The sequence below is a fragment of the Marmota monax genome, unplaced genomic scaffold (assembly GCF_021218885.2).
Source record: "Marmota monax isolate L192 unplaced genomic scaffold, Marmota_monax_Labrador192_F-V1.1 WCK01_AAM20220418_F8-fsc00031, whole genome shotgun sequence".
In the NCBI taxonomy this organism is placed as follows: domain Eukaryota; kingdom Metazoa; phylum Chordata; class Mammalia; order Rodentia; family Sciuridae; genus Marmota; species Marmota monax.
In genome coordinates this window covers 17,008,486-17,025,055 of record NW_026695197.1, presented here as the reverse complement: position 1 = coordinate 17,025,055, position 16,570 = coordinate 17,008,486, and the positions used below count along the sequence as shown (strand labels likewise).

The following is a 16,570-nucleotide window of genomic DNA, read 5'->3' as shown; positions in this document are numbered from 1 at the left end:
TTTTGCAAGTCAGGAATGCCAAAAATAATGAAAAGTTTCAGAGAAAAATACCTCTGATCAAAGACAGAAAGACTTAAAATCAAGCAAACAAACAAACAAAAAGAAAACCCTACTTGGCCTTTTGAAAGCATAAACAGAGGCTTATTACAGTCTGAGAAGTGTTCCTTCCTGCTGGGGACATTAGCTGACACTTAATCTTTACAAATAACATATGTGACATATTTAAAATCAGACATGCTGAGCCGCAACCTGATGTCAGAGAAACAGGGGCTTCCTGGCCTCTCACACTGACAAGGGCCGCCTCCAGGGAGTGAGATACAGACTTGGCCCATTGCAGGAACTGAGTGGGCAAGCCCCATTCCCCATGGGCAGCCCTCCGGCTCCAGAGGAGGGGGTCACAGGCAGCTATTTTGAGCCAGTGGGACCGCTGTGGCAGCCTGGGATCCTGGGACTGGATGATCTTCAGGCCTCCGAACCACTCTGCGGGGTGGGGGGAAGGGAGAATGACATTTCCTCCGGTTATAAAAACTACTTAAATCAGCTATTCAGTTAACAGGATCTAATTTAAAGACCTTTCCATGTGTCTGCAGAAAATTTGTGGGCTTATTAATAGGCTCATTCTGCTGGTAAATGTTGATGGGCTTCCGACCATCAAACACACTTATAAGAGGGGAGAAATGATGACCAAAAAAACCCCCCGTCTGTTACCCAGGAGCCATGCCTCTCTGACTCATCACCGACTCCAGCTCGTCCAGGAAGATCGTAGAGGGGGCGTGATAACGGGCAAGTTCAAATAAAACCTGGGTGGGGGAAAAGCAAGCCAAGTTCAAATTCATATACTTAAAGTCCTCATCATGTACATAAGTCAAAGTCCTCAGATGCTCCCAGAGACTAAAAGCTTAGAATGACTATAATAATGCGCATTCATTCTGCACTCTGTTATTTCACAGTAACTTTATAATCATTACCATTATTTCTCCCTACTACCACCCCAGGGGGTTGGATGGTCCAATTATTTCCATTTATCACTTGATAAAATTAGAGCCAAAGAGAGTGTGTGGTTAGTTCAAGTTTACTAATCATAAATGGGAGAATTGAAGAGAAAACTCAAGTTTCTAAGCTTTCCCTTGGTTGGTTAACATGGAGGACACCCTGCCAACAGCATGTTCCATATGGACATAGAGCCTTAGGATTTGTAAAATCATTTCATGGTTTTTCACTTAATCTGTGGGGACAATAGGAAGGTCGTTCTCAGAAGGAAAGGGAAAGGATAGGGTTCCAGTCATGGTTGACAGGGCTGAAAAATTTTGCCCCTTTCTGTTTCCTAAATTCCTCCACACTGCTGCTTGGTACAATCAGGTACATAAAGGCAATTCTTGGTTGAGTAAGATGTGCTATTCCAAGATGAAATATTATAAACTGAACAAGAACAGGAAAGCAACCAGCAAAAGAACAGACATATAAAAACAAAATAAAGAGCTCTAAAGGGAGACGTGGCGGTGATGAAAACAGTATAAAAATCTAAACCTTTTTTTTTTAAACCCTGAAACTGATCTCTTGAGCACCATATACAATTCTTCACTGGTTGATCGGAGAAAGCATAAGAGATTTAGAAAAGAATAGAGATTCTTTAATAGCCATGGGGGATTTATTCTCTATGTCACTTAGCACTAGCAAAGCATCACAGAACAAATAAGAGAGGAGGGGCTCAGAAAAAACTGGATTGTGGCTTTCCAACAGCAGCAGGTTATCCCTCACAGGCCTTCTTTCCTGGAGTGGGGCATTCCTCACCTTTGTCATTGCTGGGGAAGCGGGTACATGCAAGGCCATGTGTCACCTTTTTCCTTTCAGAGAAACTCAGTCTAATGACATGAGAGAATCAGGGCAATGATTGGACACTTGTCTTGAATGCTTTTTAAATACACTGGAGCCCACCTAACTGGAAGAAAGTAAGTTTTCTTCCTTGTCACACAAAAGAAAGCCCCAGTACATCTGACATTGAGGGTGATTACTACAGCATTGATCTTCCCAGTGGAAAACAGAACATTAGAACTATGTGATTTTTAAAGAACTCACTCAGGTGCAAGAGAACAATCGCCTCAACTAGATCAACTGCCACCCAGTTGCAAGGAGAGCCACATCGAGAGCCTAGGTCACCGTACTGCTCACGTCACTGTTCTTCCCACTCCCAGAGAATAAATAGAATCCTGGGTAAGTGCTTCTGGAAGCATTAGTCTAAAATTTTCAGAGGTACTTGGAGGAAGTTAAGTCATACAATTGGTGGGGGGCAGTGAAAGATGTAAGCACCAACAGGTATATGCATTTGCTAAAGAGATCACTCAACTATTCGATAGTGCTCAACTCCTAAGAGGCATGAACATTAGAACAGGAGGGAGGAACACAGCCCAAAGGTTCCCTATAAATAACTCTTAATTGGAATAGAAAGAGAAACAAATGTCAGGAAAAGCTTCTCTGACTTAGGGGAAGGTCCTAAAGGGCTTTCTTTATCTGAATGCTTCACAGGAAAGGGCTTGACAGCATGACCAAGGTTTTCTAGGTGAGGATGTTTCCAAGATTTCCAAAAATAAGGATAAAATAAAGTTTCCTTTGTTTTATTATTTTTTTTTTGGTGGGGGGAGTGGGGGTACTGAGGATTGAACACAGGAGTGCTTTACCACTTAGCTACATCCCAGCCCTTTATTTTTGTATTTTGAGAAAGGGTCTCACTAAATTGCTAAGGCTGGACTTGAACATGAGATCCTTCTGTCTCATCCTCTCAAATCGATGAGATTACAGGTGTGTAACACCACACCCAGCAGGAGAAAATAAAGTAATTTAAAAAAGGAAAAGAGTTTTTAGATCCTTCAAGGTTGGCAGAAGTTACCTATTTTTTCTTGGATTATTTTTTCAAATATTCAAGTAAAATGCATTTCATTAAAAAAATACATTCTAACCTATAAAAGATGCTCAAACTTATTTCAAATCAAAGAGGAACATACAAGTACTAACATATTGAAAAGCATAAACACTGAAACATTATTTTTCACTCAGATTGATAAAGATTTTTAAATTTTGATACTACACAGTATTGGTCAGAGCGTGGGGAAGCAACACACACACATTACTACAATCCTGTGGGTAAGTAATTTAGCAATCAGTGATGTTCATCCCCTTACTTTGTAGAAATTGCCCTCTGTACTACACATGCACAGACATGTGTATAGGAGACTGTCCTCCTAGATCTGTTCATAATCACAGAAGACTGGAAGCAACCTAAATGCCCATCAGTAAAAAACAGGTTAAATACACTTGGTTTATCCATGCAATGAAGCACCATGTAGACATATGAAAGAATGTTTTAAATATAATAGTCCAGAACAATATCTAAGTTATTTTGTAAAGTGTTGAGAAAGCAAGGTCCAGAAGGGAGTGTATAGTATATTCTTACTTGTATTTAAGAATAAAGAGAAATACGCAATAATGTTAATAAAATTATATATGCATGTTCTGGAGGGCTATGCAAGCATCTGTTAATAATGAGTACCTCAAGGGAGAGGATTCAGGAGTCTATAGACTCTTTAACATATTTTTTTTAACTAAGAGCTAGTTACATTTAAATATATGGTAAAGGAAAGGGGAGGTAGGGAAGGAATCATTTCTTCACCCTCAGAGTTCTAACAAAATAATACTGAAGCAGAAGCAAACTTTAGCTAAATAAAATGCTCACAGAGAATGGAGAGTTCTAGTTTACTGAGTTTGTTTAGTGGTTCAACATTAAATAAGAAAATCCATTTAGCTTTCAAACTCTGCCAAAAGTATTCATTTTAGAGGAATATTCATAAAATATCAGAATTTAGTCTTCTGCCTAGGTAAGTCTTATCTGGGAAGTACAATGAATCCTTCTTTGAGAATTTGGCAATGTCTTGTGTCTGTGACTCTAAACACCACTCTTTATGACAGGAGATGAATCTAAGTGGATTCTGGGGTACATCTTTCAAGGGTTTTGTTGTTACTCAGCATACAAAAATGAAATGCCTCCCCAAAGGCATCAGACTAACATGGATTGCAGTTAGTTGAATTTCAGCTAATTGAAATCCAGTGAACCATAATCCCGTGGAAATAGCAAATGTAGGAACAGACAAATACCAGCCCCATTTTTTAACCTGGCACTAAGTTAGACTCAAGGTAAAGATAAAAGTAAATGTTAATGAATGTTTTCACAAATTACAGCTCTGAAGGGGTGATAAGAATATACAATGGTGGCTGTGGTGTGGCTCCGCGGTAAGGTGCTTGCCTCCACATGTGAGGCACTGGGTTCGATCCTCAGCACCACATAAAAGTAAATGAACAAAATAAAGATAAGTTAAAAAATAAAGAATATACAAAAACATACACATGTGAAACAACTTGAAAATAAAATCAAAACAATAAATAATAGGTTATGTTAGGTAAATCAATTCTTTTAAAATATTCCATTATGACTTTCAAGTAGACCATAATCTTTTGGAAATGGGTCATTCAAGGGAACGTAATTTCAGAGTAATATTTTAGGGTAATTTCTTTTCAGAAAATACATAATACTTTATATTCACTTAGTATTGATTACTTATCAGTCTTCTACAAAAAGCAATAGTTTAACAGGATTTCTGGAAAGGATCCACCTTACATTGAGGCATAAATCACAGACACAAATTCTCTTAAGGTGACTGACTGGAAGATATAGTAAATTTTTATAATGTAAAATGTGTCCAAGACTAAGAATGAAACATTGTAAAGATTGAAACAGCCCTTTAAGGAAGGTTAAAACCCTCAGGTTGTGAGCACAGTGCAAGAGATTTGCTCAGAGCATCTGAAAGAATAATTAAGTTTTAAGCCTCCTGATTTTTCTATAGAGTACTTGGCGTAGGAACGAGCATACAGTGGTAGCCTCTGAATAAATGTTGACTGAAACTACTGCATATACTTAATAATAAATACTTTCACAATAAGCCACTTCAGAGATCATTTTTCCCCCCAGATTCCATTCCTAAGTTGCATGAATTAAAAAAAAAAAAATTGTTGGTAAAATTCCAAAAGAAAGGAGATCATGTTCTGCTGATGTGATTAACATCCACATATAATAGTAAACCCATTTCCCCAGCTTTTTGTAATCAAGACCCAGGACAAAATCTAACATAGGTATCATCTAAAAACAAGTTAAGCTTGAACATCATTTTTTCTTTTAGGGGGGAGGGGACTGCTGGGAATTGAACCCAGGGCCTTAGTGCATGTGAGGAAAGCACTCTATCAAACTGAGCTATATCCCCACCCCGCTAACATCATTTTATTTCCACTATATTCTACAAGAACTTGTGTTTTAAAAAGATACAAAATTAAGGATTCCTACCCGAACAAGTTTTTCGGAATCCCCTCTCCATTTGCTGACAATGGTAGATGCAGAAATGTTAAAGAAGGTTGTTTTACATTCGGTGGCCACAGCTTTGGCCAGTAAGGTCTTTCCTGTACCTAGAGACACATGGGGATAAACATGAGCTGATGCTTAAACTCCAGTTTCCCTGCTGACAGGCGTAAGTCAGGCTCACACAGGGAAGAGGCAGTGGTCAACAGCTCTCAACTGCCCCAGTTCTCAAGAGGACACAGTGGCAACTCATCCTCTGCACACACACTTCCTACCAACCCAGAAATGGGAAACTGTGTTACCTGGAGGGCCGTAAAGCAGAAGTCCTTTCCAGGGTGAAAGAATTCCTGTAAATAGCTGTGGATACTGTGGGGGAAAAGAAACAGGGAACAATGAGGAGGTTTGGTATCAATGCATAAGCCCGTGACCCCTTAGCACAGAGAGTTGGTACTGCTAGAGCAAAACACAGCCCAACTCTACAATTCAGAGATTCCTTTTGTTTGTTTAAGACCTGCTTTTCTTAATATATTATTTATCCCAATTTTATTTCCACGCTGGATAAGAATGATTGAACCTGTTTGTGAATTCTAAAAGAGCAGTCTTTTTTAAAAGAAAAAAGAAAGGCCTATATTCCCCTCCAATATAATAGTTCTTTTTTAAAAAAAATTTAATTATTGAATTATAATTATACATAATAGTGGGATTTTTTTGTTACAAATTCATACAGGAGGCATTTTTAAATCAATACTTATTTCTTACATGCACAATGTCATTTCTCCCATAGTTCTATGTATAGAGTATTTGGCAATCTTTTTATTTCCTTTTTGTAAATTTATTCTTTTTAGATATACATGACAGTAGAGTGTATTTTAACATATTATACATACACATGGAATATAACTTATTCTAATTAGGATCCCATTCTTGTGGTTGAACATGATGTGGAGTTACACTGGTTGCGTGTTCATATATGGTATTTGGCAATCTTTCAAATGTTGTAAAACAAGACCAAGAAGATAAACAATAGATCGGGGGTGGGGGACAGGCAGTGGTGCAATCCTGTAATCTTAGCAGCTCGGGAGGCTTAGGCAGGAGGATCACAAATTCAAGGCCAGCCTCAGGAATCTAGCAAGGCCCTAATCAACTTAGTGAGACTCTGCCTCAAAAACCAAAAAAAGGACTGGGGATGTGGCTCTGTGGTTAACTGCCCCTGGGTTCAAGCCCTGGTACATAAAACAAACAACAACAAAAACAAAACCCATAAAAGAACCGATAAATAAAGGTATGAGTGAGTGAAATACAAAGATCTGACTGTGTTAGAAGTGAGAAGCAGTCAGGTGTGGAGGCAGTCAGATGTGGAGGCAGTCTCCTAGAATCCCAACTATCCAGGAGGCTGAAGCAGGAGGATCACAAGTTTAAGTCCAACCTGAACAACTTGGTGTGACTTATCTCAAAATAATTAAAAACAAAACCAAAAAACTTTGGGGGTGTCACTCATTAGTGGAGTGCTTGCCTAGCATGTGTGAGGCCTTGGGTTTGATCCTTTGCAACAAATAAATAAATAGGGATCATTCAGTGACAAATAATTGAGGAGAAACTGACTGCAGAAGGGTATGCATGGACCTTAGTGAGCCTCTTCCTTTAGTTCAAATTCAAATAATCTGGGCAGTGGGTGGGATCTGCAGAGAACAAGGAGAAGGAAAAAGAATAGTAAAATTGTAGCTGGCTCTTAATTTCTTGCTAATCCTGATGTCAAATCTGAATATCATCCCATGCCAAGTTTAAAATGCTGTCACACATCCAGAGAATTTCAATGAGATGTTCTATCCTTTCTAAACGTTTTGTACTATGCTTCTACTTGGAGGAAAAGAGAGTAAATTTCTATTAACTTCAAACACCAAGGTATTTCTTACTCCCATATCTGAAGACAGGAAGAATGAAGGGAAAAGACAATCAATTTATTGATTTTTGTCTTCTTAGAATAAAAGCACCCAAAAAACAAAGGCTTCGTGGGCTCCCGGGTAAGAATACGTAGGTTATTCAATAAAATGATTCTGGCTGCAGGAGATTATAGGACATGGCCACAGACTCTTTGCAGCTCTTGCCATGAAGAGGTAGAATCTGTTTCTCCACCACTGGATCCTGGGCCTGGCCTTGTGACTTTGGCCAATGGGACATTGGCAAATATAATAAGAAACTGAAAAAGTATAAGAATAGCAAATATAAGCAGTGTAAGAAGACATATGAAAAATGCTTAGGACATAGGCCTTGCCCTTTCTTACCTCTTTCTGGGAGCCTTCTGTTAACAGAGCTGGACTCCCCTGCTAAGGGAGAGAGGCCCCAACTGACCCACTTATCCCAACCTTTTCAGCTACTCTGGCTGATGCCCTGAACATGTGGTTGACTGGGTCAGCAACACCATATGGAAAAGAGAAGAGCTGGCCCAGCTGCCAGCCCAAACTGCCTACCTTCAGAATTATAAGACAATAAATGGTTATGGGGCTAAGGCACTAAGTTGTGCCTTATACACTCTTTGTGTCTGTTATGCAGCAAATACCATGTGATTCCCTGACCTCTTCCTCATCCTGTTTGGAGAGAATTGTTTTTCTATTCTTCTACCTATTTTGTGAGCCATGCAGCAATTTGTCAGGAATATGTAATGAGCACAGCTTTCTGGCTCTGCTGGCTCCTGTCCAGGAAGGTACTGTCTGCCCTTCACAATCGGCCCAAGCAATACTGGTAAGGGAGCACCTATAGAAACCAAGTGAGAGGTCCTCTCCTACCAGAGCTATTTCTGTTTTTCTTTTTCTTTTCTTTTCTTTTTTTTTAGGAAATCAAATTACTTTTTTATTTGTTTGCAGTACTGGAGCTATTTCTACCATACTAAGTTTATTTTTAGAGAGGGAGGCTCATTGGAGCCAATGTGTAGTGGCTGACAAATCAAATATACAAGACAAAGTCCTAGATCTTCAATGATCACATCAAGCAGACATCTGCCTGGAACCAATATGAGACATGATTTTAAAGTGTCCAGAATGGGCTAGGCCTGATGCCCTAGTGTTGACAAAGTGCTGTGACAGGCACAAAGTTAACTCGTGGACTGAAAATCATCCTGGCCTGTCCTTCCTGAAAGGTGTGTGACATACAGCTTGTCCAATGGATAATGAGCAGAAATACCCCCACCCCCACCCCTGCCATTCTTACCCTTATAGGATACACAACAGCTTCTTTCACTAGCTGCTTGGCTGCATCCAGTCCAATAATGTCATCCCACTTTATGTTTGGATTATGGAGATAAATGTCCTGCAATGCACATTTGATCATTTTGTTAAAACTAATTTTTTTCCTCCATAGCTGTAATAAACATGGGAGCAGAGAACTTGACTTACAATAGAATATAAAGGGCTGGTGATCAAAACTTTTCATATTAGATATATGTATATGTATACATTGTAATTTGGGGTTAGCTCACCAAAGGGATATAATGAAAATATTCAACGATTTTCCCTGAAAAAGATATTGATGATATAATATGATTCTTTTAAAAAGGAAAAAAAAATATATCTCCTAACAATGGACTCTATCTGTCTTCAGTCAATAACACACCATGCTGATTTATGACCATAATCAAAGAAGCTACAGAATCTGCCTTGAAATTACACTAGTTTTCACTGCAAAACATAGTTCCTTACCGGCGCCTGACTTCTCTCTTGCTCTTTGATCTGGCAAACACTTTGTTAATTTGTTGCATAAAAGAGATGATGCTCCTCTGAAACCAATTTCTCTTTTTTCCCTAGTGATAGCTCCCTACTTTCAGCAGGAGCAATTGCTTCTGCAAGATTCAAGGAAGCCGACAATGGAGCCAAAGCCGTTTCCCCTCTTACAGGAGAGCCCTGTAGCAACCATCAAGGGTAATCAATTAAGGTAGCTTTTACTGATAACTAATTTACAGTTTTCAAACTCCAATTTCACAAGATGCCTCACAACAGTCACTCAGGGGCCTTTCTGTGTAGGAGCTATTTCAGGCAAACAATGTCTAGAGTGTTACATTAAAAAAAAAAAAAAAAAAAAAAGCCTCCTTTCCAAAAGTCGTTGTGAGTGACTACAGCATGAATCTGGAAACTGCCCTTTTATTTATTTAATTTCTAATAAGTAACATGAGCCTTTTTTTAAGTACATTTTTTAAATGTCAGTGACATGTCAGGGCCCTACCTTCTCCCCTTCATCGAGAATCCCCCAACACAGCAGTGCCACTTCTAAGAGGGAAACTATGTATAGAAGTGATTTGGCTCATGTATAATGTGCATAATCCATTTCTGGATGGGATGACAGAGAAAGGACTCAGTCTTCCAAAATCTTGGGAGGCCCACCCTGTCTTTCAAGTCTACATCTGCAGGAAGCCCACCAGTCACTCTCATTCTTATTTCTGCCCTTTCTGCAGGACATCTTTGCATATGCTGAGGCTTCATCTACCTTGGTATTCAAGGCATCCATTGAGAATAGTGTTTCTTGCCCTTTTCTAGAGTTGACACTGTGTTCCACAAAGTAGTGTTTAATTTCCCAACTCCAGTTTCTCCTCTATCATTCTGAAGTTATCAGTCAGATAACGATAACTGGTACCAAAAGGCCTCATCAGGTGGTCATCTCTCCATGCCTGGAAGTACTCAAGCAGGGGCTGAATGGCCATGTCCATTGGTTCCATGGAGAGGATTCCACACAGAATCCTCACAGGTCACTTCCTATCTCTAGCTCTATCTTCAGTCAGGTTATTCTTTTGCAAAAATGGTAATGAGACTATTGAGTTTTTGTGAGTCTAAAAAATATTTTGCTCTACTCTCTTGTGCATACCAGTCACCACAATCTGGCCCAAACCCCCATCTTCCCTCATTGGTAAAAATCTTGTAGCTGACCTTCCCTCTCAATTGCTTTTCCATCCATCCACCTCACTGCCATTAGAACAAGTTATCTGCAGGCACATTTGATGACCCCATCCCCTGAGAACATCAGTCAAAAGATCCTCGTCTCTAGAGGCCAGTTCCTAGCCCTAGTATTGCTTGGGTGCCCCGCCTCAGGAACTCTGGATCTCCAATCCCATTTCCTTCTACTCTCTGCTTCTTACTTGGATTCCCAGAAACATTCATAAGTGGTACCATTTCACATAGTTGTGCCTTTACCCTGTCTTCCTCTCTTTTTCATTGAGCTTTTTCCCAGTGTCTTCTTTCCCCACAGTACCCGTTCTTCATGCTCAAAGTGCACTTGCCCACATGACCAGAAACTCTTACAGGCAAGGACTGTGTTTGACCTATCCACCTTTGTGTTTCCAGACCTAGAATATGCCTGATACATTTCAAGCCTCTCCCTGAACCAGCCTTGATTTCAGTCTTCAATTAAAAACATTGGAAACTGAAAAAGAACCTGTGACTAGGAATCCATTCTAATCCCAGGAAACTCATTCAAAATCACCCAGCTAGAAAGAAAAGGATCTTGAAATCAAATGCTGGTCAACTTACTCCAAAGCATATGTCATTAACCATGAAGCTTCACTGCCTTTATTTAGATTCTGAGGCATGAGCTTGAGAAGTCTCTAGTCTGGGTGGTAAAATCTTTCGTTATAATCTGTTTTTCATGGAAATTTCCAGTTATGAGATCATCGGACTCTCAATCTCCCTATGTGTTTGACTTTTGAAACAAAATGCAAATATGTTCTTTCCTTCTCTAAGAGGCTTCTTTCCTTGACTCTGGGCCCTGCTATAAAACCTTTCACCTGTCCCTTCTTTCTAAGTCTTTTTGTCTTTTGGTTTTCTTGGCCTCTACACTGAGATAGTGGGCTTTTTATATTGTAATTTTATGATTCTATAATTTATTTATCATGCATTATTGTGCCTCTAAACAATATGAGTGCCTTCGCAAGTGGGGGCACTTTATAAATAAATGATCATATTTATTGTTATTAATAAAAGAAGCAGCCCACAATGCTCTAGGAGCCCCAGTTTGCCTCGGTAAATTTGTGAATTGAACAGCGGAGCTTACCCGGCTCACCACGGCTGCCAATTCTCGCATCTCACTGTTCATGCCAATAAATGCACTCAGAGGTTTCAGCAATCGTTCCTGATGAGAGGAACAGAAAGGCTCACATTACAATAGTGCTTCATAATTTAGGAAGAAAAACAGGATCTTGGCGAAACAAATGGTGACAGGCTGCTTTGACCTCTAAACTTGATCACAAGCTTTCAGTGTACTCAAAGTGCTGAGGATACTTCCAGGGTTCACCTGGATTTTGGCAGTTTGAGAGCTGGATGGCACATCTTGGCCACTTACTGAGGGGTCTGGGTTACAGTCGAAGGTGTTCAAGGCAAGTTCACCAGTTGCTCCCCTGATGGCGTCTGTGAGCAGCCCTCGGAAGTCGATGATTGGGCCCTGAAAGGGAGCTATGGTTATTTCTACCATGAAGACATTCAAGATTATCCGTTGTGGCCCAGTCTCAGCAAAACAAACCACTTCTATATCTCCTGGTACCTGGGGCAAGCTTAATGGCAGGCTTTAGAAAAACCTGCGCTAATATTAAAAACAATGACGACCTGAAGTTGGGGCACTATGAGGAAACGGTCAATAATTCTTCAGAATGAAGTTGATTTGAATAAAAATTCACCAGTGCTTTTCCATTCCTAGCACATGCCATCTGCTTTCCCTGTCTAGTCTCATTCTTTTAAAATGCGACAGGCACAGGAAGAACTCCCTGGTACAAGAGAAGAGCCATGTCCTGTCTGCATGCCTCTCTCAGTAGTACCTGGTACAAAACGGGTGTACAGGACACTCTAGGAGGATTGTTTCTAATTCTTGCAACCTCTCTGCTAGTGAGGAGTGACATCCTGGTTTTGCATTTGTGGAGGCAGGCAGAGGATTCAAGTGCTTCTCCCAGGGTGGTAGAGCTAAGTGACTCAAGGCCAGGATTCAAAGCCATATACCTTCCAAATCCACCCTGTCTCCCCTAGAGTCAGGAGGGCAAAGCAAAGATGCAAGTATTTCCAGTAGCCAACGTTCACTGTTTATCATGTGACAGGCCCTGTACTAAGGCTGTCCTTTCATTATGGTGGGCATGACAATTTTGTGGAAATTATAGGCAACTTGCCTAAAGTCGCACAGCAGGGAAATGTTGTTGCAGAGTGAACCCTGCAGGCTGACTTTGAAGCCCATGCCCTCAAGAACAGCACATCTGTGAAATTCAGTGTGCTGGGGAGATCCTGAAGCCAGGGTCCCTACCGTGGCAAGGACAGACCCATTGGGGCTCACCCCTGGATATACACCCTCATTCAGCCTATGTGCACTTAAAACACTGGGGAGAAAACCATTCACGTTTCACCCCAGGACATTTCTGCTGGAAAGAGAATTTATAGCCAGACAGTTTCCAAGGTTAAGTGCTGGGTTAAATCGTCCCTTCCTTGTGACCCAATCAGAAACGTCCGTTTATATCAATGTAAGCATTCACAAAAGAAACCAAAGCCACAAAAAACTGCCAGGCACAAAAGGGACTGAAAACAACATGACAAAAGCAGAGAGGGTGAAGAAGGAAACCTTGCTTTCTGGGGGACATTGACTCGAGTGGCATCATCTCCAGCAACTGCCCAGTTCATTGGGGCCCTTAAAGGAAGTCAGCTCAGGCCAAGGAGGAAGCACCTCTTGATTTCCAGGGAGATGCTCCCTGCCACCCCTTCTCTCCCCCCCCTCTCTCTCACACACACACACACACACACACACACACACAGTAGTTTGCCAGAGAGCTGGCCAGAGCTAAGCCAGCAGTCTACAGTTTCAGATCTGACTAAAGATTGAGGAGACTCTTGAAGAACCCCCCTCCCTGGAGGGAACAATCAAGAGAATGTGGTGCTTTCCACTCCCAAAGGACATGGCAGAGCTGCCTTTTGACTGCATTCACCCAGCCTGGGTCTTCTCTCTTTGAGAAACTATCATTTACAAATCCAGACATGGCATTCATAATGACAAGGACAGACGTATCTATCAAGGGCGGGATCCCAGCCCTGGATCAACTGAGGTTTCCTGGTCCACATGGAATTCCACGTAAACCTGGAGTCACATCTCCAAGGACAAGGGTGACTGCTATTCAATTATCTTGTCAGAGTCTAAAGGAATGAGCAGGAGGCCACAACTCAGGCAGCACCGCCAGGCCAGTGTTTATCGTGCTACTCCATCCCTTCCAAACCCTAAGTGTATTACAAATAAAGAACAAATGAGCTCCTTGGAGATGGGGCAGTTGGCTCCAGACCATTCCTCCACAAAGGCAGGAACCCATTTTCTATTCCCATGCATACTCTTACCAGTGTACCTCACAGCCAACATTTGATCATGAGGTTTTAACTTCCCTGTTGGACAAAAATACTGCATTGTGTTCATTAAAAGAACCCCCCCTTCAGTGTCCTGAGTTCCACTTACTCTTCGTGGGTGGGCACTTTCTTCTCCACTGTCTTTGTGGATTCTTGATATGTTTAAGCCAAAGTCAGGGGTCTCCATGTGAGTGTTATTGATGCCCTGAGGACAGAGGGACATGGTGAGCAGGCAGCTGTGGGAGCTGCTTAGAGGTGCTGCTTAGAGTTGCCAGTGCCCCTGACAAAACCACATGCCAGGTATCCTGTCAATGGGCAGCCAGACCTGTGTGTTATTTAGCCAAATTTGTGACCCAGTAAGAGGAAGTACCTCTCTACCTGTGTCCTGAGGGAAGACTTGAGATCCCACAGGCCATGAGCTCCGAGCAGCTTTTCCAATGGAGGAAATAGCTGTGCCTCAACCCGTCCCCACTTGCTGACTGGTCCTTTCTCCTGTGCCAGGATATCTGTGGCAGGTCTGGCCAAGTCTGGAGACACAGCAAGATCAGCCAGCCTCCTGTGTGACTGGCCTGCCCCAAGTCACCTCTCCTCCTCCTGAGTCAGACCCAGGAGGCCACAGCCATAGACCCTTCTTGAGGGTGAGGGATTCCTTTTCACCAACTGGGTCTTATGATTATTCCTTTCTATTCAAGGAATCTTCTAGCCAAGAATCTTGGACATTAATTCTCTCCCATTCCTTTTCTGGGTTTCTGTTGCTCTTCTTTCTTTTAAAGCTTGGAAAGTTTTGTCCTAGTTAAGAAGGTTCTAGATATGGATCTCCTGAGTCAGAAGGCTTTGATTTCCCACCTGCCATGTTCTTTCCTTTTACTGTCTTTTCCTCCTCTAGAAATTTCAGTATGGAGGTCTGGGATAAGCCCAACAGGAGATCCTGAGATCCAGTCACACTGGAGACTATTCCTGGTCTCCACTTAAGAACCCAAGAATATGATTGGGGACACTGAAGTCCTGTCATCTGCAGTTACCTCAGCTGGGAGGTTGGAGCTCTGCAACTTCCAGGCCCTACCCTCAAGCCCCTCTTTCCTGCACTCAATCTAGGGGAAATATGGGGGTTGAGGGGAGACAGGAAGGAGTCCTCCTGCTCAAATTAAGAAACACTGGAGAATCTGCAGATTTGTCTATGGTTTTCATCCAGCATAGTAAAAGTCTACAACTTTCAGAGAATTCCACAATTCAATTAAATCATATAGCAAATTTGAAAAGATAGGGCCTCAAAATTTTATAAAAATGATCTTTTTTTATTGGGGTTGTTTCTCAGCTAAGTGTAAGACTACCAACATCCAGCAAAGCCATCTCACCTGTTTTGGTTGCTCCTTGTTGAGAGATTTGTTGTCCCCCATCTTCCCTGCCATGGTTTTGGATCGTGGCCTCTGTTGATTGATCTTGGGAAAATTTTGACAACTGTCATTCATCATCCTAAGGAAGGGAACAAAAACCTTGGAGGAGATTATTCTAACCACTTAACCTGAGGTAAATAAACAATTGTTTAGTAATCTAGGAGGACATAGAGAAACTACAGATCCTATTTAGATAGGTTTAAAAAATGGGGCTGGGTGGCACACAGCTGTAATCCTAGCAACTCAGTAGACTGAGGCAGGAGGATCACAAGCTCCAGGCCAGCCTCAGCAAATTAGAGACAGCCTATCTCAAAATAAAAATAGAAAAAGATCAGGGATGTTTCTCAATTATAAAGTGGCCTTGGGTGTAACCCCCAGGATCAAAAAGATAAGTAAAAATAAAAATAGAAAATAGAATTCCTTGGGTGCTCTGTGTGCCAGGCACTCAGTACGAGACAGAAATTTGCTCCATTCTTATAAATAGCAAAGACAGGAACTGGGCCTGGGTCTTTTACTCTCTGAGGCCCACACTCCACATGCTACATGGCCTAGAAAGACAGAATCACTCCATGCAATTATTTGCAGTAAAACCAGAAAAACTAACAAACATTGGCCCATGTTCTGGACAGTTGTAACTTGGGGGTATTCCACGGCTGAGCCCACTATGGTCACATGACCATAGTTTGGTATTGCTGGTAGTTGGCCATGGAGAGGCACCAGAGATTCTTCTAGAAAGATCCCACATACTCCCAGAGTTGAGCTGATCAAGACGAAGTATTATTCACTCTACCTTCTGGTCTTCCCTCCACTTCTTGGTGGTAAATTATTTTCTCCTGTGGCAAAACAAATATTGGGAGAAAAGGAAAGAATTTAATCTTAGGAGACAAAGTAGTTTGGGGTATGTTTCTCCTTTTACATTGTTCTAAAAATTTGTTTTACAGTCTTTTGGACAAGATACTCCATCTGATCTAGTGAGAAGTGAAATTGCCAAGGAGGAGAAAAAATGGAAATGTGGTGGACAGCGCATGCCATAAAGGCAACTCCAATTCAGGTTGGCTTGACAGCTGCCATTTCATTGAGTTTTCATGAACCTGACATCATGATGTGATAAAAAAAAAAAAAAAAACTTACATCTATTTGCTGGGGTGCAGAGGAACCTCATGAAAATTATGTGAGTCTGGTAAGAAACACATAAGTTATACTCTCCTAGTTTACCTTAAAATCAAAACACGGTGTGCAAGATCACAGGAGAATGTGGGGACCAGGATGACAGCCAGCCATCTAGAAATCAGATCATGTGTCTTACAGTCCTAGCAGCCCTGTGCTTAGGAGGCAAGGCTAACTCAAGGTCCATACCTAACAAATGGCCAAGAAATCCAAGCTCTGAACCCTGCATTGGAAGGAAGCTCAGACAAAATACCTCTCAGACCTCTTCCAGC

General features: G+C 41.4%; 1 protein-coding gene across 1 annotated transcript in view; it reads right to left on the bottom strand.

The window, feature by feature from the left end:
• The window catches only part of Katnal2 (katanin catalytic subunit A1 like 2), a 114,686-nt gene that overhangs the window by 20,033 nt on the left and 78,083 nt on the right, over positions 1-16,570 (bottom strand). The window contains exons 4-12 of the mRNA XM_046428471.2: positions 15,922-15,964; positions 15,093-15,210; positions 13,847-13,942; positions 11,717-11,815; positions 11,429-11,506; positions 8,603-8,701; positions 5,701-5,764; positions 5,387-5,505; positions 709-800 (exon numbers count right to left, since the gene is read on the bottom strand). Coding sequence (XP_046284427.1) covers positions 709-800; positions 5,387-5,505; positions 5,701-5,764; positions 8,603-8,701; positions 11,429-11,506; positions 11,717-11,815; positions 13,847-13,942; positions 15,093-15,210; positions 15,922-15,964 — 808 coding nt within the window. The remainder of the gene's footprint in view (positions 1-708; positions 801-5,386; positions 5,506-5,700; positions 5,765-8,602; positions 8,702-11,428; positions 11,507-11,716; positions 11,816-13,846; positions 13,943-15,092; positions 15,211-15,921; positions 15,965-16,570) is intronic.